This window comes from Penicillium verhagenii (genome assembly GCF_028828195.1).
Source record: "Penicillium verhagenii strain IBT 33310 chromosome Unknown utg000008l_segment0_segment0, whole genome shotgun sequence".
Classification (NCBI taxonomy): Eukaryota; Fungi; Ascomycota; class Eurotiomycetes; order Eurotiales; family Aspergillaceae; genus Penicillium; species Penicillium verhagenii.
In genome coordinates, this window is record NW_026643172.1 from 291,267 (window position 1) to 317,980 (window position 26,714).

Below are 26,714 nucleotides of genomic sequence, written 5' to 3' on the forward strand. Positions count from 1 at the left end.
TCACGTGCATGTCGTGTTCCTTACGTGAGCAAATCACGTCTCACGTCGCGTTGATTGCCTAGCTTTGGATTGTTACCTCGAATACGCCGTCCGTTTTTCTTTTTCTTTCTTTTATGCCATCTCGGTTTTCCTATTGAGACCTTTCATATTTACTTATGGTGTGAAACATTCAATATGCCATCTGACATTAGGAGCTTTTTTGGTGGGAAGCCGGCGCAGAGCTCCGCCGAGTCGCCAAAGCCAGCAAAGAAAGAGGTATGCCATAACCTTTAATATTACCTTGACGACTGCTATCGGTTGACAAGATGCGCCAATTGCAAGCTTCTTTATATGTCGAGACTTTACAGCTGACTTTATCCCACTCAAGGATCTACCTGCAACAAGGAAAAGCCGTATGTCGCCTTTGTGACTTTCATATACTCCCTGGATCTAACCATTTCATAGGTAGCAGAAAGGTAGTGGTCGACAGCGATGACGATGAGGATGTGCCACCTGTGAAGGCTCCGACGCCCAAGGCGAAAGCTAAGAGTCAGCCGTATGCTCCCTCTCTGCTCCGCTGCTCAAGCTTGCCGACTCCCCTGACCACTCCTCTCATAGGAAGCCCGAAGAAACAAAAGGAGAACCAACAACTACCTCGGACTATTTTGCCTCCAGTAAAAAGCGAGGACGACCTGCCAAGTCCGAACAACCCGCTGCCGAAGTTGAAACCAAGAATGTCAAGAAGACGACTGAAGTGGTGGTGTCTCCAGCCAAACAATCGAAGAAAGTCGCACCGAAGAAATCCACAACAATCGTTGACGATGATGAAGGCCTTGGTGGAGATGACGTGTTTGCTACCGAGTACAAAAGACGCGGCAAGGGAGACGACGATTATGTTGAAGGAGGGGATAGCGATGACGATGATGACGCCTTCGAAGTTCTGGAAGTTAAGCCACCGACTGCATCCAAACGCAACCCGAAGAAGCAAACAAATTACGATGAAGACGACGATGTTGTCATGGATGAACTTCCCAAAGCCGCTCCCAAAGCGACACGAAAGCGCAAGGCAGAGGTATCGATCGCCAAAGGCGAGGATAGCGATTCCGATGATGTGAAAAAACCCACATCTCGGGCCAAGGCGCCCAAAGGGTCTACCTCCCCAGTTGCGAAGAGACCTAAAGCTGCACCAAAGAAGAAAAAGGAGGAAGTTCCGGAAAATAAAGAGATACAGGATATCTTCGACAGCATCCCGACAGTTCGTCCTCCAACTCCTCCTCAGGACGATGGCGAGAAAAAGAAATGGAAATTTGGGGATCAACGCTCCCGGACTCCACCAACCAACGGAAGCAAGGAAATGCCCGTTGGTGCAGAAAACTGTCTTGCCGGACTGGCATTCGTTTTCACCGGTGTGCAAGAGACACTCGGCCGTGAAGAAGGCCAGGAGTTAGTCAAGAAATACGGTGGCAAGGTTACCGGGGCGCCCAGCTCCAAAACCAGCTATGTTGTCCTTGGTAGCGATGCCGGCCCATCAAAACTTAAGACCATTGCCAAACACAACCTCAAAACTATCAGCGAAGATGGGCTTTTCGAGCTGATTCGCCGCTTACCCGCCAACGGTGGATCTGGCAAGGCTGCCGCTCAATACGATGCCAAACAAAAAGCAGAAGAGGAGAAAGTTCGGAAAATGGCCGAGGAGATTGACGCGGAAGAGAAGAGACAGGCTGCTGAGAAAAAGAAACCTGCCCCTGCTACCAGTAATGCTCCTAGCGCAGGTGCTCCACAGGGTCCAAAGACCCCTGTCGTTGATGATCAACTTTGGACAACCAAGTATGCGCCGACGTCTACATCCATGATATGTGGAAACAAGGCTGCTGTTGAAAAGATACAAAATTGGTTGCGCAACTGGCACAAGAGCGCGAGAACAAACTTCAAGACTGCCGGTAAAGATGGCTCCGGAGTCTATCGTACGATCATGATTCACGGTCCACCGGGCATAGGTAAAACAACAGCGGCACATATGGTGGCCAAATTGGAGGGATACGATGTCATAGAATCCAATGCCAGTGATACACGCAGTAAGAAGCTTGTTGAAACTGGGACTTTGGGTGTCCTCGATACTACATCCCTACAAGGCTACTTTGCCGGAGATGGAAAGAAAGTGGATAGCAACAAGAAGAATGTTTGTTTAATCATGGATGAAGTCGACGGCATGTCTGCCGGTGATCGTGGTGGAGTCGGTGCGCTGGCAGCCATTGCCAAAAAGACCAGTGTCCCGCTCATTCTTATCTGCAATGAACGGAAACAGCCTAAGATGAAACCTTTCGACTTCGTCACATTCGACGTTCCATTCAGACGCCCGACGGTTGAACAGATCCGAGCTAGGTTGTCCACAATCTGTTTCCGCGAGAAGCTGAAGATCCCGCCGGCTGTTTTGGATAGCCTTATTGAAGGAACACACGCCGATATTCGGCAGGTCATCAATATGCTGTCTACCGCCAAGTTGGATCAAGAGAGTCTCAACTTCGATCAAGGCAAAGAGATGTCAAAAGCATGGGAGAAGCACATTATTCTGAAGCCCTGGGATATTGTCAGCAAGATTCTCAGTGCCCAGATGTTCTCACCAAGCTCCACCTCTACGTTGAACGATAAGATCGAGCTTTACTTCAACGACCACGAATTTAGTTACTTAATGCTCCAGGAGAATTACCTGAAGACTCGCCCTACTCTCGCAGGAAATTACCACGACAGGGAGAAGAACCTGAAGCTTCTTGAGCTTGCAGACAATGCGGCTTCAAGCATCAGCGAGGGTGACCTGGTGGATCGCATGATTCATGGAACCCAACAGCAGTGGAGTCTTATGCCTACACACGCCGTCTTCAGCTTTGTCCGACCAGCCAGTTTCCAGTTCGGAAACATGACCGAGAGGGCATCATTTGCCAGCTGGCTGGGTCAGAACAGTAAACAAGGTACGTATTACCTCTCAGTAATTTTGAGATAGACAGTTCTAATCCTTTTTTTTTTTTCTTTTAGGTAAATTATCACGGTTCGTCAAGGAGATTCAGGGTCACATGCGCCTTCGTACATCCGGCAACCGAGATGAGATTCGTCAACAATACATGCCTCTCCTCTGGGATAAGACTATCCGCCGTATGATGGACGAAGGCAAAGATAGTGTTGACGACATTATTGAATTCATGGACTCCTACTATCTGACTCGCGATGACTTCGATGCGATGCTTGAGCTAGGACTGGGTCCAATGGACCAGTCAAATGTCAAATTGGAGACACAGACTAAATCAACATTCACACGTCTGTATAATTCACGTTCGCATCCAATGCCTTTCATGAAGGCTAGCAGTGTCATCGCACCGGCAAAGAAGGGGCCCAAGGAGAAGCCGGATATCGAGGATGCCCTTGAAGAATCCGACGAAGAGGAGGTCGTTGAGGAGGCCAAGGATGACGATGAGGAACTTGATCTGAAGAAAGACAAATATGTCAGCCAACCGAAGAAAAAGGCCACGAAGGGCGCTGCGAAGGGCAAGAAGACCAAGAAAGCAGCGAACGATGACTTCATTGATGATGAGGAGGAGAAGCCCAAAAAGGGCCGCAAGAGCAAGGCCAAGGCCTAAGAGTGATATGATGCATTCGTTTCCCATGTAATATACTGATCTTTCTTAAAAACATGAAAGCGCTGTCTACTTTTTGGTTTCTTGTTTATTGGGCATCGAAGTCGATAAATTGAGTTCCAGAAGTCACAGAGATCAATGTTCGCTTCAAATATTTGGCTTTATAAAAGAAAACTGACGGTTTTCTGTATCCTACTCATAATCATAAAGTGTTCTTCTTTCTCAACCTTTCGAAGCAATGCAGTTCAACGAAATTCTCTTCCGCATATTCCTGTCGCATGACTGTAAGTTTTGTAGCTTCTCATCAAAAAATTCAACTTTGCTATGCTGCTAGCATTTCTCTACCTCCCAGCCTTAATCCTGGACTCTCGTTTGAACCTCATGCATTTGATTGGGACACCTTTTCATCAACTCTATCGCCAGCATTTTTCTTCCCAAACGCATGAATGCCCCGGTGCTTGGCGGCCCACTTCTTACCTTCTTCCTGTAGCCTCGCATCGTCGTCACGTTTCAGACTGGTGCCGCGAACGAAGCCAACCGTTATGAAGAAGGAGACGCAGCAGCACGCGATCATGAAGTAATAGATATTTCGAATCCCGTAGGCTAACAAAGTCAGTGTGTGTTAAGGTATTATTTCAACGGTGTAAGCAAACGACGACAATAAGGAAACATACTATACGCTTGGATAGCTGCTGATTTTTGCGCTGCGGTAATTCCCAATGATCCCGAGCCAATTTTTGTGGGATCAGAAATGATCTTGGACAGGACAGAGGAGGATACTATGGACGCCAATTCGGTTCTATAGATTCATCCAGAGTCAGGCTTGTTTTTCATCAAAAATAAGAAAAGAAAGAAAGGAAATGTGACTGGTTCAGGCAAGATCGTGGAATATTTACCGGACAGTGTTATTCAAAATGGCACCACAGGCAGATAAAGCCACTGTTCCCCCCAAAAGACGTAGGAAATTCCTGGTAGCAGTAGCGACAGCCATCTCTTTCCGTTGAACGTTGGCCTGGATAGCGACTAGATTCGTCTGAAGGGTTTGACCTGATCCAATTCCGCTCAGTATCTGATAACCAACCAGCTGCCCGATAGAAGTTGTCGGTGAGATGGTGGATAGTAGACCACATGCGATTGCCCAAATGGCAAAGCCTACCCAGATATTGATAGTGTAGTTACCGGTCTTGGAAACAAGAAAGCCGGAGGTAAATGAGACGACGCATTGGGTCACAACGAGAGGGAGGAGGAGCACGCCGGATTTGATTGGAGAGGCTGAGTAGACAACTTGGAAGTATTGGGGGAGCTATTGATAGTTTGGAAGTATCGATTGAAAAGTCAGTCATCGTCGATAGAGCAGGATGATGTGGGGGGTGACAATATTACGTAGTAAAGATTAGTATAAAACATAAACCCTGTGAAGAATGCACCGCATAGAGCACCTGCGACCGTTGCGTTCTTGAAGATATGCACTTTCGACTTGTCAGTTCTTTATACCGTCATGGGAGACCAATCGGCAGAACGTACTAGGGATGAGTGGTAACTCTGCAAACTTGATTTCTACTAGAATGAAAATACCCAAGGATATCACACCAAGAACGAGAGGAGCAATGACTCCAGCCGAGCTCCATGCATACTTGGTCCCTCCCCTAAGCTTATATTAGGCACAAACATAGAGATGAGGGGATCCTTGAAATCTTTGCTCACCAGGAGATCGGCAGTAAGATCAAAATCGCCGCGATGAGCATAGTAACGCATCCCAAATAATCAATTTGCTTGAAACGGGCCTTCATGTCTCCTTTAACTCTCTTTAGAGGAAGAACTAGCAACACAACGAGAATAGAGATGCCGGTCAAAGGGATGTTGATGTACTGATATATAGATATTAGTGAATGTAAGATGTTAAGCCGTAAATTGGTCACGGTGAACTTACAAAACACCATCGCCATGATACCTTCTCGGTGAACAGACCACCGATGAGAGGGCCAATTGAGTTTGACAAAGCAACGACCACGCCGATGATACCTTGATAAGTACCTCGTTTCTCCAGAGAAACAACATCGGAAACCGTAATCATGACGGAAGTCAGGATGCCACCACCACCAATCCCCGAGATTGCGCCTGCCATCTTCAAATTAGACCACAATAATACTAGTAACATTTGAAGCATTAAATTGGGAGAATATAGAGACACATACGGAACACAATGAGCATGATCATACTCTGGGACACTGCGGATAGGATAGAGCCAATGAGGAAGAATCCCATACTGGTAAGAAGAATGATCTTTCGACCAAAGATATCCGACAGACGGCCGTACAGCGGCTGACAGGCCGTGGAGGTTAGAAGATATGAGGTTCCAACCCATGATTCAACGGATGCATCATTGAAAACGCGTCCCAGTGTAGGAAGAGCGGTAGATACACTATGTGATGTTAAATTAGCAATTTGAATTTCGGTTGAAAGACCATCTACAACTTACATTGTCTGGTCTAGAAGCGCACCTGGACATGTGTGAAATCCCGCTTAGCACTTGGGTGTCAAGTATATCAAGTATATAGAGGACTTACAGAAAAGCGCGCAACTTAAGCCCACAAAAACGATCAAGAGTTGCTTCACCGGTAATAGGTTTGTCTGATCTTGCAATTTGTTTTTCTCAGTGACCGGATTGTCACGTTCAAGTTGCTTTGTCTCGGCGTTGCTGGACTTATCATCACAATCGGCTTTATTGCCGGGGGTATGCGGTTCTAGAGTGGTACATGTAGTGCTGGTATTCGCAGTGGGCCGAGATAGAACCGGAGATGAACGCCCGTCCATGATTCAAGTGGGGCGCCGAGGCTTTAGAAATATTCAAGAATCAAATCAATTATAGCATGAAGCACACAAATGGGAGCGTAATGGGAGAAGTGACTTTCAGGTGGAATATTTGATATTGGTGTATAGATAATAATCCGAGGAGAAAGAAGAAAGCGAAACAAAAGTCCTCGAACTTTGAAGAATTCAACGAAAAGAGGATTTTGCAGATAAACCACAAGACCGAAGATTAGCATCGGATTTAGATCCGGAGAATTCCAACTAGGAAATGATCTTGTTTTCTACCGTTCATCGGCTTTTCCCCCCGGTTTCATGCAGTCTCCACTCTAGGAAATCATCGCCGAATCGGCTTTCAGTCGACATTTCGCTTACTCTCTTGGATTGAATCTTGAATGTTGCTTCAAATGTTTATATCGTCATGCGTTGAGATCGAAGTCGGTCAGTTCTTCATCGAGCGTTCTTTCTCGGACCGCGACTATATACTCAAGGACTTCCACGGCCTGCTTGATCTGCCCATTGGGTTCATATGCTCTCATGGAAGTACTCACTAGGCATACATACTATACATACTACCCGGCGGAGTCTATGCTCTCTCTGAATCTTGCTCAGGAAAGCTTGAAGCATGTGTTCTCGACGTCTCGTCAAGGATTGATTACTCATGAATAAAATTGGTTGAATATGTAGATTACAGAGATAAATACAGTACCATACACCGCTTGACTCTTGCGCGGTCCTGAGTCCTTGGACCTTCAATGTTGGGGGTCTTGACTCTTACCCTTTGGGACTACACGTCCCCTCGTGCTCTCATGCTCTCCCCTCCGCACATTTATTCTTTCTTCTCTCTCTTGCTTCTCTTTTTCTTCCTTTCTCTCTTTGCCGCGATTCACCATCGAACATTGCTTTCTTTTCTTTGGTTCTTGATTGTAGCCTCTCTCAAACACACCCAAACAAAACAAATCCCGGTATTTCAAAGGCTCTTTTGATCACCTCTCTCCTTTCTTGCCACACACCATTGGTCTTGACAAACGGCAGGACTTACTAATTCATTGATTCCCACTCACTCCCACCTCAAGTTACCAAACAAGCTTCGAACCGCGCAGTTTTCCGAGCCAGTGTGTGTATCATGATGGACGACGCCGTATCTCCAAGTAATGATGAATTCCGCCAAGTCCTTGAGGAGAGTTTCAAGACATGGTACTCCTATCTTGATACCCAGAGCGAGAACACCCCTCTTCCCCGGCATACTATCGAACTGACACCTCTCGTCGGCCAAACTCCGCCTTTTCTCGGCGATGGCCTTGCTAGCGCGGAAAAGTCCATTTCGTTCGCTTGTGAGGAGAAGAAATGCCCACGGTCTAAAAGTGGCTTCCTTTATGTTAATGGTCAATCAACTTGGAGAACTTCTCAAGGGATTTGTGATTTAGAGCCCAAGGTCATACCTAAACGACTTCTGTTAGCAGACAGCGAAAAATCCAATATGAGATTGTCAGAAGACTCTCCCTTCTCGGACTGGCCCGGGATTCAAGGACTTACAGACTACGACAATGGGAACTACCTGGCCGTCCTTTACTTGGCATGGGCATATATCCTATCTGCTCGGTGGGTTGAGTTACTTAGTCGATCTGGTGATCATGAATGTCATATGGCCTATACCATATCAAGCGTGGAAACCCCATTTTTGCAGTCGGATAAGCAATCTGTGGTTGACATTGAAATTGATAATGATGCTTGTGATGAAGAAAGGTTCTGGTGGCACATAATTCTTTGTTCTGATGATGGCTGGGATGCCACTGCAGAATTCAATGGTAATGTTTATTTCTCGCCATGGTCGGTGTCTGCAAAGAACCTAGGACTTACCCTGGCTAAAAACGGGTTTCGGAGTACTGATCTCAGTCCACCGGGGTCGTCAACCGCTCTTGAATATCTCTCTCGTTTCTGTGTGCATCGTCGCCTATACGCTCAGTGCTCAGTTGCCCTTGCAGCAGTGCTCTTTATTCCATCTTTGCGGCATAAAACAGCTTTACTCCCATATCCGAAAAAAGTTCCCCGGCTCGAAAGAAAGGATAGTTCCATTGACCCCCTTACTTCTATCCCAGATCTTCTTAACGACCACCGGGGATTACTCCCGAGATACATGACTTTAAGCTCTTCTCGAAGTGGAATGAGCTCTCTCCTGGCCAGCACATTCTTTAATGCAAATATTGAGTGCAATCTCGCCAGTGCATGGCTGAATCCGGCTTTTGCTGTTCTTCACTCCATTCTCTCAAAAAAGATATTAGTGGCCGCATTCTTGGCAAACCGACAGCCTCGACTCGGCATACTCTGGCTTGGTGCAACCCTTATGAACCTGGCATACCCTATGTGGCGGGATGTACGAACAGGACTTTCGTCTATGGATCTTGAAGCTTCTGCCTGGACCGGAATAACACAAACATTTATGACTTCAAAAGTTGGGACGTATCCTGGTGAATTAATACACCGTGATGATGAATGCCGGCTGCTTTTTATCACAGCCTCTGAAGATGCAGCTTCTGTGGGCCAAGACCAGCCTCCAGTCTGGAATTGGAAACCCTTTGGGTCTACACGGCTTTGCGACACAGAGCTCCTAGTCAGACAACATGCTCAGTGCATTGGCCATTGCTTTGAGTACGAGCATTGGGAATGGATTTTGACAAACGGCAGTTTGATTCGAGAGTCTAGAACTGAAATTAGCCAGACTGCTCTCAGAACATCATCTTTATCCACCAACAAGACACTGGCTGAGTTCGATGATCATGAATATGACATGTATTCGCAAGAGCTTTCGCAAAGATTCACGAGTGGGATATTCAGATGGTTAAGATCAACAGGCTTTACGCGCAACGAAAGACCCTTGTACCAACATCCTTGGTTGGCCTTCGACTTGGAAGCCGACGATGACGAAGAAGAAGTGTCCAATTGTATGGATTCAGACACAGAAATACAACTGGAGAGAAAGGCAATCCGTGTTGGCAGCTGGCTCGAGAGTGTCGAATAGCTGGGGAATCAGTTCACTCCGTCAGGTCAATGAAATCTTCGAACCCGTCTGGTCCGCCAGCTGGGTGATCAAAACACTTCGCACAGATTGCATGAATATCGTCATGACAATTTTTATCACATATCTTCCACATCTTGCGACAACCCCTCTCCTTGCACTTGTAATATTCGTGGAGATTGTTCCAATGCTTGCACTCCTCAACTTTGCAAGCACCCTTTCGGCTCGAAGTGGTCTTCATTTTGAAATCATTGTAGTTATTGAATGAAATCTCAATAGCATGTTATTCTGCTTCATATTTAAATATCAGCATACTTTGTACGAGTCTCAGTGGTAAGTTCGTGGCTTTCACAGCGCGTGGAGATTGGTAACCTTGGATACCTTCAGAGTACGGTGGCATTGAGGGTTCAAGCAGAGATCAAAGAATCGATAGATTAGACATTAAGAGAGAGAGAAAGAAAGAAAGAAAGAAAGAAAGGGGATTGAAAGTCAAGGACAAGAGACACGTTTGGAATAACTCAGGACGAGTTCAGTCAGTTACATGTCCTCATTACCTTACAGAGGGAATTTCTCACTGTCTGGATGTATTCTGACAAAACCAGAATACCCCAGGCCGCCATTAATTTCTTCAATAAGAATTACAATTTGTGCTTTGCCGCCGTGTCTTCATTAGTACACGGGTCGAATTCTCAACGATTTGGTTGGCATTAAGATAATCGCCCAGTTTCTATCTTGAGTAGTGTCAAGTTTGTGCGGTATAGACCTCCATATGCTGTGCACTTGAGACCAGTCTAGACACGCTCAAGACTAAACGGCTCTTGCGATACATCTGTCTAGTAGTAGCAGGCACATCTAGTCCTGCAGTCAGCACAGGCATTGCGAGCATGTCTTGGCTGTAATTTTTTTTTTCCCCTTAAGAAGGGTGAATGATTATGAAAACATCTCAATTGGAGAGGAGGAAACATAGTACGCAGTTGAACTACTTGTTCAAGTAATCATCATAAACTTATGGTAAAATTACTAAGGTGCTAGCCTGCTGGCTATTTACTGCTAACCTGTGTTAACAATAGAAGATCATTTACTCGCCAACCTCTCTGTCCGTATCCCACTGCACCCACTTCATGACGCGCCAGCTCAGAGTCTTTTCCCGAATCTTCTTTCCCCAGATGAACAGAGGAATCCAGAAAACAAGAACACCTCCACAGATCGCGGCCATCTCTCCATAAGCCACATTATAACCATGGATGTCGACCCAGGGGTTGGTATAAAATCCAAGTAAGAAGCCAAACGCGGACTTGAAGGCAAGCTGAGTTACAACAACCTCTCCCGCAATAGGGCGGTAGCTGTCAATGGTATATACGAGGGAAACATTGGTAGCCTGGGTGATTGTGAAGTTGACTAGATGATGTTAGAAACCAATCCCACCAATATTCTCTGGATGAGTTGTGGTTGAGGATAATAACTTACTGAGACCAATACCAATGGTAGGAACGATCCAGTGCATCTTCCACTTGATACCACATCCGTAAAGAGCCAATGCGAGAGGTCCCGTAATGACACTAATCATCATAGCAGGAAGACGCATCTCCGGCTCTCGAATACCGTTGTTGCGACGTGTGAAGAAATCAGCAATCCAATCAGAGAGATGTCCACCAAGTAAGATACCAAATAGACATCCTATAATGGCAGCAAAGAAGCAGAGACCAGCTTGCCATGCGGCAAATCCGTATGTGTCGGCAAATGCAGAGGCCACGTTGGATGTGATGGCCGTGATGAATCCGATGGTGACTGACATCACAAGAGTAGCCCACAGAACGGGTGGGAGGATCAATAAACCCACAGGGCGAATTGTCATCTGCCATAGAGACTCGTCCGTATATCTTCCGTGGTATAGCTTCAGACCACCCTGGAACCAACCTCGGCTCGTCTCTCCTTGTTCAAGAGTAACTTCTTCTTGCATTTCGGAAGCACCCGTCTCCTCTCCCTTTGAACTGCGACGAACCCGCTCACCAGAGGCTGAAAGTGTGGTGATGCTGTTGGATGTAGTTGGGGCTCTGTTATAGGCTGTCTCCGGGAAAGTGAACCAGACAACGATAGTCATGGTACCGATCAGGGCAATAGCAACATAGTAGATGTAGCGCCATGGGTGGAGCTTGACGATGAATCCATCGATGACGGCACCGCTAGCGACACCAAAGTTAAGGGAGGCATTGTATAAACTATGTATGAATGTTGAGTTAGCTATGCTCTCTCTCCAAAATTGAGGTCTTTTATTCTGTTCTGGGATTCATACGCAGTGATAGCTCCACGCTCGTGCAAGAAGAAAATATCGGCAATGGTAATAGGGGCGAGGCACTCTCCAGCTCCAGCCGCGATTCCCATAACAATTCTTGCAACAAGGAAATTCGCATACTCCTTGGCGACGGCACACCAGACGGCGGTGATGGTATAGATGGTGAAGGCGGTCACGTAGACAGCGCGACGTCCATACTTGTTGATGAGAGGCATCCAAAGCAGATTACCCAAACCCTGGAAGAGAGCTGTACAATTGAAAAAGTACGCTGTCTTAGCGATCGCGGACGAGATACCTGTCTCCTTCCAGTCGGGGAAGAAGTCCTCTGCGGTCTGCACAATTGCCAGCGTAGGTCCGGCAGCGAGGAAGTTGCAAAGAACCATGGCGAGACAAACTGCAATAGCAGTGTATAGTTTGAACCATCGTGGCCTAGAAAAGAATCAGAGGAGCCCTTAACAAGAGAGGCGTGCGAGTTCTTTTGGTACCAATTAAGAGGATCCTTCGGATCGGATGAAGGTGTAGGAACCAGAATCACCTCATTGGTCTCCGAGTCTCGCAGACGCAGATGACCGAGAGTCTTGGTATGTGGTGTCTTCTCATCGTGCTCAGTAAACCCTTCCTCGTAGCGCTCTTTGACTTGTGTGCGGGCCATGGCAAGAGATGTCCGTGGAACGAACTGACGATCATCACCAAAGATGGGGCTGCTTAATGGTATATAAGCTATTGCTCAGCTCGAGCTGGAGTATCATTAACATCAACTGTGCGGGGCCCCACATAATCTGGGGAAGTTGTTGAGGTCCACTTCCCGGGGTGTGGAGGGCATTCCTCGCTGATGATGAACCAACCAATCACGGCAATTAATACCATGGCAATTCAAGTGGCCAGTGGACCAGTGGATCTATGTTATCAGGGACTGTCATGTGAAGGGTCCAGCCATAGCTTAGCTTGCAATCCTGCCGACCCCTCTCAATTAACCAACAATTTATTTCTCCTAATGGCTAAACTCGTAAACCTCTCGGGGGTAAGATAGCTTGTACGGGTCCTTGATTCAAGTAAAGACTGTCAAGATTCCAACAAGTGCAAGTGTTAGACTTTCCACGCGTATAATAGGGGATATTGGCTGTAGTCTGGTCGATCATTCAGTGGGCTGGTCTGCGGCCTGCTAGGTATTTGAGGAAGTGGAGGGCAACTCCCGACATTGCGTGGACAGAACGCCCGGTGGCGGATCTTGTCCAATCAGTGAAACCGTGTATCACCACCTATGCCTACTCTTTCTTTCATTTGATATGATCTCTGGTTCGTGCGGGTTCAACCCCAGGTCCCCAGGGATCCCGGAGAAGCAAAATTGGGCACATATGAGTATATTCCAAAGATTTTCATAGTTAGAAAGTGGGGGCTATTAGGACGAAGCAAATGGTGGACATGAATGGTTTGAATTGGAACATGAGTAGAGTGGGAAATGGGGGGAAACCAGTTGACGATGACTCAGGATCGAGTATGTACTATAGTATGTACTAGTATGTACTAGAGTACATACTACTACTCCATCTACCTTGATTCTTATTCTTGATTCTTGATTCTTCCCATCATGCACCCCAGCTCTTGGCAGTCGCCTTGTTCTCTCTTTCTTCCAACCTTGTCTCAGCCCCGTCAACTCATTGAACCAATCTCACATGTGCAGCCTACTATTAGGCATCTAGTAACTCTGTACTTACATATGTATTCGCCTTTCAAACTCTACATCAGCCCTTCATAGCTCCGGTATCAGTTCCACTTCAATCCCTGTGACTGGAAGTCGCTACATATGTATTGCATAAAGTCCTAGTAAGGTCCCAAATTCATCAGCATCTGGTACATAACCAGCAGATCACTCTTTCGTCTTGACAAAGGTAAGGATATCTTCTCGCGCGTAGAGAATGTCCTCGAAGAAGTACAAATGAGGTTGGCGACTTCACATGTGCAGTAGGATACCGGGTATACATATACTGTTTGCGAGGTGGGAAGGAAGGTTCAAATGTTTCATCCAGTGGTATTCTATGTCATCCGCATGGATGAGGAAATGTTGATATTTGAAAAGTCAAGCTCTTCGAATCCTCTCAAGGCATGGCTACCTACATTGCATTGAAATGGAATATCGCTTGTCTGTTTTAAACATTCAAATGTTATGTCGTGCATACTAATGTGTGTAGTTAAAGGCTTAAATGTTCGATGTTGAGGTGTCCGCATTGATGCGTAGGTTACTAGGAAATATATCCACCGATGTAAACAACTTCACGTGCAACATTTGAACATTTGAATGTTGTCATTTGTTTGTATCCAATATTTACTCGAACATGAATTTGAAACTAGAATTTCAATACGTCAAATTAACTACATAGTTCCAGATTTCTTCATTACTAGTCAATTATTCCTACAAGTCGAAACATTGAAGTTGGATTGTTCAGATGTTGATTTGAAGTGCTAACATTTGAAAGGTACTAGTAAAGTGAAGGTGGTCACTGGGCGGGGAAATGATCTGCGGAGAACCGCCACTCAACCTGATCAACTTCCGCTTGACCCTCCACATGCACTCCGCCTTTACCAGCGTTTCATATTCTTTCTTTTCCTCCAGGCTGGTCCTGCTTGAAAACACTATCTCTATCTGGAAGCCTATGCTTCCCCTCCTGCTGCGCGTGCCCTCTGTGAGCATGCCGTGTCAGCTCTAAAGCCCATCCGTTGTTAAGATCTATCACTCGACACCATCCATTGGGCTGTGCCTTTTCTGCTTGCTAGTCATTACTAGCTACCGGTGCTCTCTCCGGAAATTCTGAGAACATGTCTCTCCTCCACAATGAAGAGTACGTTCGAGGGGCGCTGTTCTTACCTCGTCTCCCCCTCCTCCCCTCCATCAAACCCTCTCGGTGGAGTGTGCGCTGACCCAACTGAAACAGCTTCACTATCTGGCAATTACGATCCTCCTACCTCACCACTATCAAAGACGGAATCGGTGACCGCTTGATAAACGTCAACAATTCCGTCCTCAATACCCCTGGGTTTCGCGCTGCGGGCTGGTCGACCGTTACCAACAACAACAATGCCAGCAGTGCATCCTCGCTAAAACGTACATATTCCCCACCGATACCGACAACAGCAGCAGTCTCCTCGGAATATTATCGACTTGCCGTTCGAGACGCGAATGCTGCACGCGATGAGCTTCATGGCCTTGGTCTGGAGGACGGCGAGGAAGACGAAGGTGGCATGGTCACTGGGAAGAGTACCATGGATATCACGGCGCGAAAGAATCAGGACCGAGCTGCGAAGAAAAAGCTTCGACGAGAACGTCAACAGGAGGTCCAGAGGCACGCAGCAGCAGAGGACGATGATAGCAGTGACTTGAGCGACAGCGACGATGATGGGGACAACCCAAGAAGGTATGTAATCGTTGTTTGGTTGACTTGCGAGCATCCCTAGTTCTAACTCCAAGCTCCCAGATCTACCGATCAAATCGATTTCCCCAAGATGCCTATTCGCCGGGACCGATCCGATTCCTCTCCAATGCGGTCGGGCGAACAGGGTGATCGACCCGAACCCTTGATCACATCACCCGCAACGCAAAATGTCGCAAATCACTACCGATCCGGATCCCTGGGGACATCCGTCAAGAATCAAGGACGCCGGCCACGGCGCGATACCGCAACAAGCAGTGAGCTATCGACCGATAACGAGGTTGACACACAAGGGCACAGGCCGGGGCAGGTTCAGTTCTCGACCACCAATGAAGTATTTGAGCGACCTCGAAGACGCCGGGAGAGGACTGGCAGCCGTGGTGCAGAGAGTTTGGCCCTTGAGGACTTGCAAGAGCAGGATGAAGATTCTGGGGCGGAGTCGGTTGGATCAGCTCTGTCATCTGAATTCGATGCCACGGCTGGCTCTGGATCCCTGCTCCTTGCTGGGGTGGGGATCAGCGGTGGTTTGGACTCGTCCTCGCCAGTCGCCCTCATGCATAAACTGCCGACTGGGAATGGACCCCAGGGAAACTCGGCCCGGAAGTCGAAGACCATCTCGACTCCCGAACTACAGGACCTTCCACCGCCGCGGCCGATCAGCATCGTACAACCTGTAAGCTTGCTGACTCGACAAATAAAAGCCCGGACACGCGCCCCAAGCAACCCAGTAGAGAAATTTATGGTCCTTTCTGGATTAGGCCAGCAAGACCCATTGTGGGTTAAGATATACCTACCCTTGTCATCCAACCCAGGCCTGCCACTGGATATGCCACTCATGAGGGAATCCAAACTTTCTGACCACCCTGCGCATATTTCCGTTGCTGAAGTGATTGGCCTCGCCCTTTGGACATACTCGGAACAGTCGCGAGCTCCCCCACTCCAACGTGAGAAGCTGACTGTGAATCGCTGGGCATTGCGCATGGTTGATGACGGCGAGGTGGAGTACGACTTCCCAGCCCTCGGCCGCACACTTCCCATGACGGACTTTACTTCCAACAATAACCAAGCTGCAAAGTCGCGCGCACGTGCACGTGGAAGACCATGGGATGAATTTGCACTAGTGGAAGCGTCTCAGAGTGAATTCGAAGAAAACGAAAGACTGTACCCTCAATACAGCCAGAGTATAGAGCCCGAGGAAAGTGAATCGCCAGCCCAAATTGGAGTAGCAGGTGCCCAGCCTGTGCCGCAGATCAATCTTCCAACTGAGCGCCAGAATCCGATCCTGGGTCCGACATTCAAGTCTGCAATCCACGACAACACATTGACCCCTGCGGATCGACCCGCAGTTCCGATATCCCATGCAACACCCCGACTTGGAATCACCAAGACCTTGAAAATTCGATTCCTCAACCTAGAAGGCTCTGCGCACGTTATGACCCTGAATACAACTACCGATAGTTATATCGCGGAGATTTTAGACTCGGTATGCAAACGCTGGGGGTTGGACAAAGGAAATTACCTTCTCAAAGTAATGGGGTCAAACACGGTTGCACTACTTGATCGGACAGTGGAAGCATTGGGAAACGTAACCGAACTCGATCTTGTTAGACGGCGATTTGGCGCAGGCCCCCTGTCACTTGGTGGATCACCAGGCAGCCTATCACCCAATACACCCCTTCAACCGGACGGCACTGGCCCTAACCCAGGTGCCGTCAAGAAGGGCAAGAAAGGCAACCATATGCTCCCATCTTCTTCCCAGAAGCAGGATCTCATTGGAGGTTACTATCGTCGGTATCATGTTTACCGCAAGCAACCGATGTCTTTTACAGCTTCGAATCATCGCATCCTTACCTTTGATAACGACTACATGCACATCGTACCTGGCGAAACAGGGAAGAACGCTTCTGATTCCAAGACTCGCTCCATCAACTTCAATGATGTGGTGGGTTGTAAAGTGAGTCGGCGCCACCCGAAAAGTTTCCGGGTGGTTGTTCTGCGAGGCAATGAAGCCAATGAGCAGAAGCGGTATGATTTTGAGGCACGGAATGCCTTGGAAGCGGTTGAGATTGTGGATGAAATCAAGAAGAACATGGCGCAATATCGTGTTTGATTTTCCAGGGTCCACCTGTTCGGTCTGGTGTCATTGGGTATCCATTGGGCGGAGTGGTTGGGTTTTTGGAGTTAGGGATTTATGATTGGCAAATCTGAGCATTTCAAACTTTTCAAATATACAAAAGGTTCATGTAGATCCTCAATTGCCCATAGTCGAACCGATGCAAGCCAGGACTAGAGCCAACATTGCAGGTGCCAAGGAGCTTTAGCCCCGGAGGCTGTGAAACATTCAAACAACTGCTAGTACTTTTATCCGAAACAAACAGCTCTCTGCTTATTAGGTCCATATAAATAGTATCCGTTACCCCTTAGATTATAAACAAGGTCAGCCTACCCCAGTGTTGAATATTGTATACCTACAAGTAGTGTCATAGTGATATGCTATGGGTAGCCAAGCAGGCACACCGCAGGCAGCAGAGCCTCAACCAACCCCAGAGCTATTCTACGAATCTCAAAACACAACAGGGAAAGAAAGCATTCTCTTCATCCACGGTGCCTGCGGAAGCAGTCAAGAATGGGCAAATGTCACCCCAGACCTCGTCCTTAAAGGCTACCACGTCCTCCTGCCCGACCTACCCGCTCACGGCCGCTCAATAACCATCCATCCATTCACGGTCGAATATGCCGCAGACCGAGTCATCGCCTTGATAGCAACACAAGCAAAGAACGGCCGTGCACACGTCGTAGGCCTAAGTCTCGGCGCACACATAGCAGCCTGTGTGGCCGAGCGCGCTAAACCAGGCCAGATAGTATCCGTCATCGCATCTGGGTACAACACTATTCCGAGATCGCGGCTCTTTACCTCGCTGATCATACCTCCTATATACATGCTGCATCATTTAGTCAATCTTGCGGCGAGTCCGCGTGTGGAGCTGGCGCAGTGGAAGAATGGGGATGCGGGGTACGGGCTTATGACTGCGGTTGTGAAGGCGATCTTTGAGCCGAGGGTTGTTGGGGATATTCGAGCGAGAGTTTTGGTTGTTTGTGCGGCTTCGCCAAAGACTTGGTTGTCGAGAGATAGAGTTGAATCCTCGAGGGCGCTTTTTGCCTGTGTTGTTGGGGAAGAGGGGGGTGGGAGTCGGGTTGTGTTGCATCGCAGTGTTAGGCATGCCTGGCATATGGAGGAGCCGGATTTGTTTGCGGAGATGGTGCTGGCTTGGGTTAGAGGAGAGAAACTGGACGTTGCGTTTGAGGATGTTAGATAAAATGATCTTTAGCGCGTATGAATAAATAGAAGTAAAGATATACTCGATGCTGCTTGTTGATTTCCTTGTATACTGGAAGGTCCACGATAAGATAAGCCTTTGACTAAGATCTCCGATCTCCAATTTTCCGACGTCACTTTTGCAACTTTCCATTACCAGGCACTACACTCGCTTGGAATCCCCCGACCTGAGCATGGAGAGTAAAGAAAGGTCTAATACGCCCACGGGGCTCAAAGAAACCGAAAACCGCCCTCCAAAAGAACGTTCCTCGACTCAATCCCACCCGAGCAAATTCCGCTTCAAGTCAACAAAGCATTCATCTCGCAAGCGCACCCACAGTCCAAGCACAAAGCCACGAGAAAAAACTCACAAACGTCGACCCCCTCACCGCACAACAACCCACCTCCAAGATGATCTCAACCCAACCAGCCAACCGCTCTCCCCCGACGCCGCATTCCGCGAATCTCTCTTCGACGCAATGGGCGACGACGAAGGCGCCGCATACTGGGAAGGCGTATACGGCCAACCAATCCACAACTTCGCCATCCCCGAAACCCAAGGACCGAATGGCGAACTGGAACAAATGGACGAAGAGGAATACGCCGCGTACGTCCGCGCACGCATGTGGGAGCGCACGCGCGAAGGCATGCTGGATGAACAGGCAAAGTGGCGCGAGGAGCGGCGGCGGAATAAGATGCGGAGTGAGCGCGGGCGCACCGAGGATGCGGAGCGGATGTCGTTTGAGCGGGCGATGGAGGATAGTTTGAGGCGGGGTGCGGAGAGGAAGAAGAGGAAGAAGTGGGGGGAGGCTTGGGAGATGTATCTTGCGCGGTGGGAGGAGATTGCGAAGATTGTGGAGGAGGTTGGGATGGAAGGGAAAGAAGAAGAGGGGGATGTGGAAGAAGTTGCCAGTACCGCTACGGCTGGCTCGAAGTCGAAGTCGAAGTCGAAACCGAAATCGAAGGCGAAGCCTTTGCGTAATCTACTGTTTTGGCCGGTTGAATCTGGCAAGCGGGTTGATGTGGCTCCCGACTCTGTGGAGGAGTTCATGCGACATGCGTCTTCCTCTGATGACTTGATGACTATATTGAAGGTTGAGCGGGTGCGGTGGCATCCTGATAAGATTCAGCATCGGTATAGTGGGCTTGGGATTGATGATGTTGTCATGCGCAGTGTGACGGAGGTGTTTCAGATCGTGGATCGGATGTGGAATGAACTGCGAGAGCGTAAGACTTGATAGTATCCAAGCCTGGTTTTGATATTTCCAAGGTTGGTTCGCATGGAATGGTGTTCTTCTTTATGATACCCTAGATTTTAGATAGTTTATGTTCTCTTTTCTTGTCTTCTAAGCAGTTGCATAACATTGACAAACTTATCGTGACTGGAATCATTTCAAATAACAGAAAGCTACCTAAACCACAAAAAAAAAACCACAAATCAAGAGATAAACAGGCTATGCAAGACCAAGTCGTTCGACACAGGCTGGGAGCGACTTCATATTTTAGGAATCACAGTATATTCCAGATTTTTCTTGTTTGGTAACTGTGTTACCGCAATATAGTTGCCGAATTTCAGTTCAGAAGCGCGAAGAGCGCGCCTTTGTCCGGTAAACAGTCCATCCAAAGTAACCACCGACAATAGCACCGAAGAATAGAACAACCTTGAACAAGAACCAGGTCCAGCTGCCAGACTTTTCCTTCTTGGGCTTGACGCTGCCGCTACGGCCACGCCCAGTTCCCTTATCCGATCCACGGCTACCACCAGCGTTGTTGCGGCCAACGGAGTACAGGTTCTCGGCCTTGAGGGAGATGATGTCGTGGTTGTCGCTCAACTCGCCTGTCTCGGCGGAGAGACCCAGGTAAGCAACGGAGGGAATAGCGATGTTCGCGTCCTCGGCGTTAAGGTTGAAGCACTCGACCCAGGTGTCTTCGGTCTTGTACTGAAGTTCCAGGGAGAGAGACTTGTCTTGGAAGTAGGTGAGACGGGCCTTGGTGGGAACGGGAGCGTTACGGAGACCGCGAGCCTATAGGTGAGATTCTGTATTAGCTGATATTGTACTGCAGCAAGCAAGAATGCTTGAACCGCGGAATGACTATAGCTTACCGAACATCCAGCAAGCTCGTTAGCCTTGCCGTCATGGGCCTGATCGTAAGTGGTCTGACCGTCGCCCATCATGGCCATGACGTAGGGGAACGAGACACCAGGACGGTTGTTCTTGTAGGTATCGAAGAAGATTCCAAGACCCTCGAAACGGTCAGTGGAACCGAAGACAGGGCCCTGAGTGGCGCGCTGCTTGGTGAGCCAGAGTGCGAAGCCATCACCATGCAAGTTGCCATTGCCGTGGATCTCGAATTCCAGTTCGATCTGGAGATAGTGTAAGCGATTTGACATTCGCTATTCAATGTATAAATTGGGGAGAAATCGCTGGCACTCACCTGCCAGTTGGTCGCCGTCAAAGGTACGCGAGAGTAGATCCAACCTTGCTGCGAGGCGCGGTCGGCTGTGAGCCGGATGTATCTTGCAAAACAGTCAGCATCGCTCAGAGCTATATCCACCAAGTCCACACATCGTGGGGTATATTCTCACTTATCAGCCCGGATCACTGTATCTCCTCCGAAGTCGAACCAGCGGCTTTGGAAGTCCGAATCGAGGTATGGCTGTCGCGAATGTCAACAACGGCGCTCTGAAGGTCGCTTTTCCCACCAACGCTGATGTTCTTGAATAATAAGCTAGGGCGAGAGTTTACGGGGCATCATACCGAAGTCAAGCTGTGCGTTCGGAGCTATAGGTGACATGATCGTCAGTACCTCGGCTGCATGAGGCTGTAAACACAACACCTACAGGAATGCTTTTGATATTGGGGTCGTCATAGGCGTTGACAGGGGCGGCGATCAGGCCAGCAAGGCACAGGAGGGAAGAAAGAATCGGCAGACGCATGTTGAAGTCGAATTATGGCCCAATTGGGGGCAGTTCAAGGAGGGACCGGGGGTGGGATGGATGGGGTTGCGGTGTCACCAGGACCCGAGAACCCAGGGGACTTGGAAATGAATAGAAAGAAAGAAAAAGAAACGGCGAGAGGCGAATAGAGAGAGCGAAAGCCGAATGTTGGTGTGAGTTGGAGAAAGAAGTTGGAAGGGACCGTATACGAGTGCGTGTGTACCTACTTGAAGGCTAAGGTGTCCACTATGTAACTTGTGGCGCAGCGAACCGTATCAGCCACAGACGCCGATCCTGCAGAATAGAGCTAAGAGTACCTTGTTAAGTCATTAACTCCGAGTTTCTGAATAACTTCATTTCTACCAATTCATAAGGAAGAAGTCAATTCAAAGCCTTTGATTACTCATGAGTTCAATAAGACATTCTGATAAATCTGGAATAAAAAAAATTCATGGCTGAATCTAAGCCAGCACGCCCATCGGATCCCACCGAGGCAAGACAATAGCAGTCTGGCCTAGGATAGCTCGGACTTCAGATGACACAAAGTTTGAGTCCACAACCGCCTGGAAAGTGTACTCATCCATCCATCGATCGGTCATGACAAACCAACCCTTGTCTCCTGCTGTTTGGCCCCACGAATTCTCCACACGCCAGCGAACGGGCTCGTCATTTTCAAGATGCACTGCCGTGATAACCATGGCATGGGTCATGGATGACTCTCCACTGGCAAGGCGCTCGGCCTTGTTCATACCAAGCGAAACATTAAACCCGAGAGTGAGGTCAGTGAGCTCCGGATCCATGATACCAAGGGTCGTATCGGAGAATTTGCCCACATCACAGCCAAAGAAGACAGGATGTCCAGCCTTGAGCATGGCAATGACGGCCCGCTTGAGGACCGGCATCTCTACATTGACATATGTGATGGGTTGCCCCTCCACAATGTTGCCAAGTCGGTCAACAGTTAGTAATCGATTATACTCATTGCGCGGGTCGTTGACTAGACTGAAGAACCGCGCGGGGGAGAGAGCAGCACCATTGCTACGACATGCTGCTCGTGTCTGCGAGCGAAGAGCCTGCTGCCCGAACTCTACCGGGGTCTTTCGCACCTCACGGGCAGTTCCATTGGCATCATAGTATTGCCAGACAAACGGCTTATCCGGGCTCGGCGCGGGACCCAGGAGAAGAGTCACCAGCGAGTGGACCTCTTGCAGGAACTTGTCCTTACTGACGGAGAGTAGATAAGCGGACTTGGGATCTGCCTTCTTAGCGGCCAGTTTGCGAAGGGCCAATGCCTGCTCGCGCAGCTTGGCAGTAAGGAGCCAGTTGAGCTTAGAGCTATTTTGGGCGTGGTAGGCATCAGGGTACAGTGCATGGGGGACCAGACCATACTTCTGAACCAGATTGGCGACCATATCCCACTGACCGCCATCAGTGACTGGGTCCTCATAAAGCTTTTGGACCAGTCGACTAGAGAGATCTTGGTCTGCAGTCGCGATGATTTGTTCAAAGAACCAATTCGCTTTTTCAATCTTGTCCCAATAGTATAGATAAGCTTGACTGAGCTCAAATTCCTTAAGCTGGTAGGCCTTCATCAGCGGTACGCGGAAGACATTGGTCGAGGCAAAGAGCCAACAACGCCCGGAAGAACGCTGGTTTGTAATCGGAGCTCCCTCGATTGGTACGGTCAGGTTAAAGATTTGCAGATCAGATTGGACGACTCGCTGATTGGTGAGGATTGATGCATAGGGTTGAGTAGCAAAACTAGAAATCGCGAGACGGTTCTGCATCCAGAATATGAGAAAACAATTCTTTATCTTTGGGGCAACGGTTTGTTTGGTCATACCTTGGAATCGCTCAATAGAGTCTCGTTCCAATCTTTCACATGAGAGGGGGCTAATGTCTGGATTCTCTCTCGAACAGGATACGACGGAGGAGCTATGATCTTGTTAATAAAGGGATAAAAATAAATAAAATAAAAATAAAAAGTCATCCAAATATGAAAACATTCAGATTGATGAAAGTGCACACGAACGGTATTCAGTATGTTCTTCTTCCGTGCTCTGACTAGATCTCGTGACCGACATCTTTGCAATAGGTGCCTTCTCTGTGACCGGGTCTGGCTTAGAAAATGGGGTACCCATGATGGCAGATGAAGATGAGATGGAAATTGAGATTTATCCTCGAGAAGGAGTGAGTACCAAAGGTAAAGGAAGGGGGTTTAGGACCACACGGGTGCGGGGAAGGTGTGATATGGTGCATGATCAGCTCGATTGGCGTCAGTAGTTCAAGTGCAATGTGATTGGTCACGTTACACGTAACTGATAAAAACCCCATGACTTGCATTCTTTACTTACTCTTTATGAGCACTGACTGTACATAGTAGTATGCACTACATTTCTCCTTATCTGGAGCAATGATAAGCCTTTATTCACTTGCTTCTTATCTAGTGGCGTTGTTGCCTGCCGTGATTCCGTCGGTCTATACGGACTCCGGCTTCAAAGTGAAGTATGTGACCGCTTCGGAGTTTATATATGCCAGTGTTACCCAAATGGTTTTTTTACTATGCCTTTGACCTCACATGAGATAATCAGAGGAACATATCAATTGATGATTTAAAGATGGAGCCCAGAGGAATGAGTCGAATGACCTGGAGGCTAATGTTGGGCTCATGCTGGATAGCTACCGTAGTATCTTCTAAACACCCTAAGATGATCAGGCTTGAAATATTACAAGGATTTTATTTTATTCTATTTTACCAGAGATCAATAGTCTGGAACATTTGAATAGAGGAACATGTATGAATCAGTCAACTGGTATGATATGCTCATATTTACTAGTGTCTACTATATATCGATGCCTGATATCAAAGGCACAAGCCTGTGGCTGCTCTTGCACCGCCACAGCGGAAGCTCAGATCTTGTCGGACCTCGAAATACGATCATATCCAGCCAACTCTACAACATCTCCTTCCACCCCTAATACCACTCAAAATGTCTTTCCTCGGTGGCTCCTCTTCCCCTTCCTCTGCTGAAACCAAGGCCGGCCTCATGTTGCAAGTCCAGCAGGAGGCTGCCATGAACAACGCTCGTCTCCTGATTCAAGTACGTCACTCGTTCGCGCCTGCATGCATTCGTTCTCGCAATTGCCCCTGTCTTCATGTCATGCTTCGACAATGCTAATTAATAAACTTTTAGAAAGTCAACGACCACTGCTTCGAAGCCTGTGTCCCCAGCCCCGGTGCTTCCATGTCCGCCCAGGAGAACACCTGTGTGAGCAGCTGTATGAACAAGTACATTTCCACCTGGAACATTATCAGCCGCTCCTACATCAGCCGTGTCGCTGTCGAGTCCAAGAAAGCGGGTGACGCGAACGTCATTGCCTCGCTCGGCTCCGGTCTGTAAATAGCGATGAAATGAACGAATGAATTTGCATCCTCCCGAGAAAAGGTTGGATTCTGGAGCAGGCAAGAGACCGGGGATGACAAAGATCTCAACATGATCTGTGTACGATTAAAAAAAGGCCGGAGAGCCCGTGTACATTATTCGGTATCGTGGTTCTTCTTTGGGGCTTATGGTCTGATTGACCAGGGTAGAGAGGATCGGGGGAATACATTCCACTTTATATTTTTACTTTATATTCTGTGTATATGACCGCAGCATTAAGAGGTGTAAGCATAAAAAAAAGAAAACTCGATTTCAATTGCTGAAATATACGATTCCATAAAACCACTAAATGCCGTTAGATGCCGTTAGGCTGGCTACTATGATCACATCTGTTTTTCCTCGGCGATTCTGACTAGTGCCAGTGCCAAATCCCCCGCGCGATTGATTGCAGCGGGGGTTTCATATCTCGTCATAAATCGTACAAGCACTTTTAGAAGTCGGGGAATAGATGACCATATCTGTAGGGAGAAAATGTAAGCTCCTATAGCACCAAGATTGAACAAGAAACAAAAACGGAGAGTACAGAGAGTATACGTACGCATCTTCACCCTCCTGGCCATAGTGCTCCGTCTCTTCGGGATATTTGTCGTATTGGCTTGCATCACCCTGTCCACCGCGGATGGGCGGGATGTAGGGAGCATCAATATCCTTGCGCTCCAAACGATCCCAGGTGACTTCGGCAAACCAAGCGTGGTTCTTGACATCGGAGGGTCCGCCATGCAAATTGCCCAGGCGCTTCGTCAGATCGGCAGTGATCAGCTGGGAGAGGAGATCGACGGCATCATCATGCAGATATGGCGGGTACTTGACCTTTCCACGCAAAATGTTTTCATAGATCTTCACCGGGGACCCGCTATCCCAGAATGGGGTAAACCCGCACAACATCTCGAAAATGAGAATTCCCAATGACCACCTAGAACGCAATTGGGTTAGAGAAGAAATAAATGAATAAACTGAAGGAAAATGCTGCATGGCATTGGGCAGGAAGCATACCAATCGACGGATTTGTTGTATCCCTTTGAGGACACTACTTCCGGAGCAAGATAATCGGGCGTTCCGCACAGGGTCCAGGTGATGTCGGGAACATCCTTAGCGAAACCGAAATCTGTAATCTTCAAGTGACCATGACGGTCCAAAAGGAGATTCTCGGGTTTAAGATCACGATAAATGATCTGATGGTGGTGCAAATACTCTAGAGCAAGCGTCACTTCCGCAGCATAGAATTTGGCAACGGGATTAGGGAATCGCTGGGGAGGGGGAAAGAAAGCGAAATGTTAGCTAGGTAAACCTTATCAAGACTAGAGATAGAGTGTGCGGGTGTTTTTTTTTTTTTTTTTTTTCTTAAAAAAAGGGTTTCGAAAACCGGGATCCACTCACTTGTGACTTTCGTAGCAAACTGAACAGCTCGCCACCTTCGACAAAGTCCATCACCATGTACAGATTCCGTGAATCCTGCCAGGTTCCCCACAATGTCACCAAGAATGGATGGCGGACGCGATTGAGCATCCGACGTTCATCATTGGTATGCTCGATCTGCTTCATCTTGACCACTTGGGCCTTCTTGAGCACTTTCATGGCATAGAAGCGATGATTGTGCTTAGATTGGACTAAATGAACTCGACCGAAGCTACCAGTGCCCAATGTGCGCTGCAGCATAAAGTCCCCCTGCGAATACTTGCCCCGAGTGGTGCGCTCTTGGCGGGGCTGTGGCTGCGTACTAGGTGTCGGATTCGCATTGTGGGCGGGGGACTGAGTACTCGAGTCAGCATTGGCGGGAGCATTTATGAGATTGTTGATGCTGGCAGCATTGTTGGAGGTATGGGCATGGTGCTGGGAGGATCCTTGCGACGGCTCGGCGGATTGCATGGAG

At 48.2% G+C, this 26,714-nt stretch overlaps 11 protein-coding genes across 11 annotated transcripts; 6 read left to right on the plus strand and 5 right to left on the minus strand.

Moving 5' to 3' along the window:
• Positions 1–174: 174 nt before the first annotated feature.
• On the plus strand, positions 175–3,608 carry N7466_008091 (replication factor C subunit 1; the record flags this gene model as incomplete). Its single annotated transcript, XM_057167480.1, has 5 exons — positions 175–255; positions 368–392; positions 445–535; positions 598–2,945; positions 3,010–3,608. The coding sequence occupies 5 exons, from the start codon at positions 175–177 to the stop codon at positions 3,606–3,608; spliced, it is 3,144 nt and encodes a 1,047-aa protein (XP_057018111.1).
• A 376-nt stretch (positions 3,609–3,984) lies between these two features.
• Positions 3,985–4,179, minus strand: N7466_008092 (uncharacterized protein; the record flags this gene model as incomplete). The annotated part of the gene is made up of 1 exon (XM_057167481.1): positions 3,985–4,179. The coding sequence occupies one exon, from the start codon at positions 4,177–4,179 to the stop codon at positions 3,985–3,987; it is 195 nt and encodes a 64-aa protein (XP_057018112.1).
• Positions 4,180–4,497: 318 nt separating this feature from the next.
• Positions 4,498–6,419, minus strand: N7466_008093 (MDR family MFS transporter; the record flags this gene model as incomplete). Its single annotated transcript, XM_057167482.1, has 5 exons — positions 4,498–4,908; positions 5,357–5,473; positions 5,536–5,753; positions 5,801–6,073; positions 6,173–6,419. 5 exons carry the CDS (start codon positions 6,417–6,419, stop codon positions 4,498–4,500), a joined length of 1,266 nt encoding a protein of 421 aa, XP_057018113.1.
• A 1,123-nt stretch (positions 6,420–7,542) lies between these two features.
• Positions 7,543–9,432, plus strand: N7466_008094 (uncharacterized protein; the record flags this gene model as incomplete). Its single annotated transcript, XM_057167483.1, has 1 exon — positions 7,543–9,432. The coding sequence occupies one exon, from the start codon at positions 7,543–7,545 to the stop codon at positions 9,430–9,432; it is 1,890 nt and encodes a 629-aa protein (XP_057018114.1).
• A 1,075-nt stretch (positions 9,433–10,507) lies between these two features.
• Positions 10,508–12,374, minus strand: N7466_008095 (putative MFS transporter; the record flags this gene model as incomplete). Its single annotated transcript, XM_057167484.1, has 4 exons — positions 10,508–10,827; positions 10,897–11,648; positions 11,723–12,151; positions 12,208–12,374. The coding sequence occupies 4 exons, from the start codon at positions 12,372–12,374 to the stop codon at positions 10,508–10,510; spliced, it is 1,668 nt and encodes a 555-aa protein (XP_057018115.1).
• A 2,162-nt stretch (positions 12,375–14,536) lies between these two features.
• N7466_008096 (Sin1 family protein) lies at positions 14,537–17,257 on the plus strand (the record flags this gene model as incomplete). The annotated part of the gene is made up of 3 exons (XM_057167485.1): positions 14,537–14,559; positions 14,653–15,132; positions 15,193–17,257. 3 exons carry the CDS (start codon positions 14,537–14,539, stop codon positions 17,255–17,257), a joined length of 2,568 nt encoding a protein of 855 aa, XP_057018116.1.
• A 385-nt stretch (positions 17,258–17,642) lies between these two features.
• On the plus strand, positions 17,643–18,464 carry N7466_008097 (alpha/beta fold hydrolase; the record flags this gene model as incomplete). Its single annotated transcript, XM_057167486.1, has 1 exon — positions 17,643–18,464. One exon carries the CDS (start codon positions 17,643–17,645, stop codon positions 18,462–18,464), a length of 822 nt encoding a protein of 273 aa, XP_057018117.1.
• A 193-nt stretch (positions 18,465–18,657) lies between these two features.
• On the plus strand, positions 18,658–19,701 carry N7466_008098 (uncharacterized protein; the record flags this gene model as incomplete). Its single annotated transcript, XM_057167487.1, has 1 exon — positions 18,658–19,701. One exon carries the CDS (start codon positions 18,658–18,660, stop codon positions 19,699–19,701), a length of 1,044 nt encoding a protein of 347 aa, XP_057018118.1.
• A 339-nt stretch (positions 19,702–20,040) lies between these two features.
• Positions 20,041–21,401, minus strand: N7466_008099 (legume-like lectin family protein; the record flags this gene model as incomplete). The annotated part of the gene is made up of 6 exons (XM_057167488.1): positions 20,041–20,487; positions 20,568–20,828; positions 20,900–20,981; positions 21,051–21,121; positions 21,223–21,246; positions 21,306–21,401. The coding sequence occupies 6 exons, from the start codon at positions 21,399–21,401 to the stop codon at positions 20,041–20,043; spliced, it is 981 nt and encodes a 326-aa protein (XP_057018119.1).
• Positions 21,402–21,862: 461 nt separating this feature from the next.
• N7466_008100 (C1 family peptidase) lies at positions 21,863–23,542 on the minus strand (the record flags this gene model as incomplete). The annotated part of the gene is made up of 3 exons (XM_057167489.1): positions 21,863–23,182; positions 23,245–23,336; positions 23,434–23,542. The coding sequence occupies 3 exons, from the start codon at positions 23,540–23,542 to the stop codon at positions 21,863–21,865; spliced, it is 1,521 nt and encodes a 506-aa protein (XP_057018120.1).
• Positions 23,543–24,391: 849 nt separating this feature from the next.
• tim13 (protein translocase subunit TIM13) lies at positions 24,392–24,802 on the plus strand (the record flags this gene model as incomplete). Its single annotated transcript, XM_057167490.1, has 2 exons — positions 24,392–24,502; positions 24,596–24,802. The coding sequence occupies 2 exons, from the start codon at positions 24,392–24,394 to the stop codon at positions 24,800–24,802; spliced, it is 318 nt and encodes a 105-aa protein (XP_057018121.1).
• Between the last annotated feature and the right edge of the window lie 1,912 nt (positions 24,803–26,714).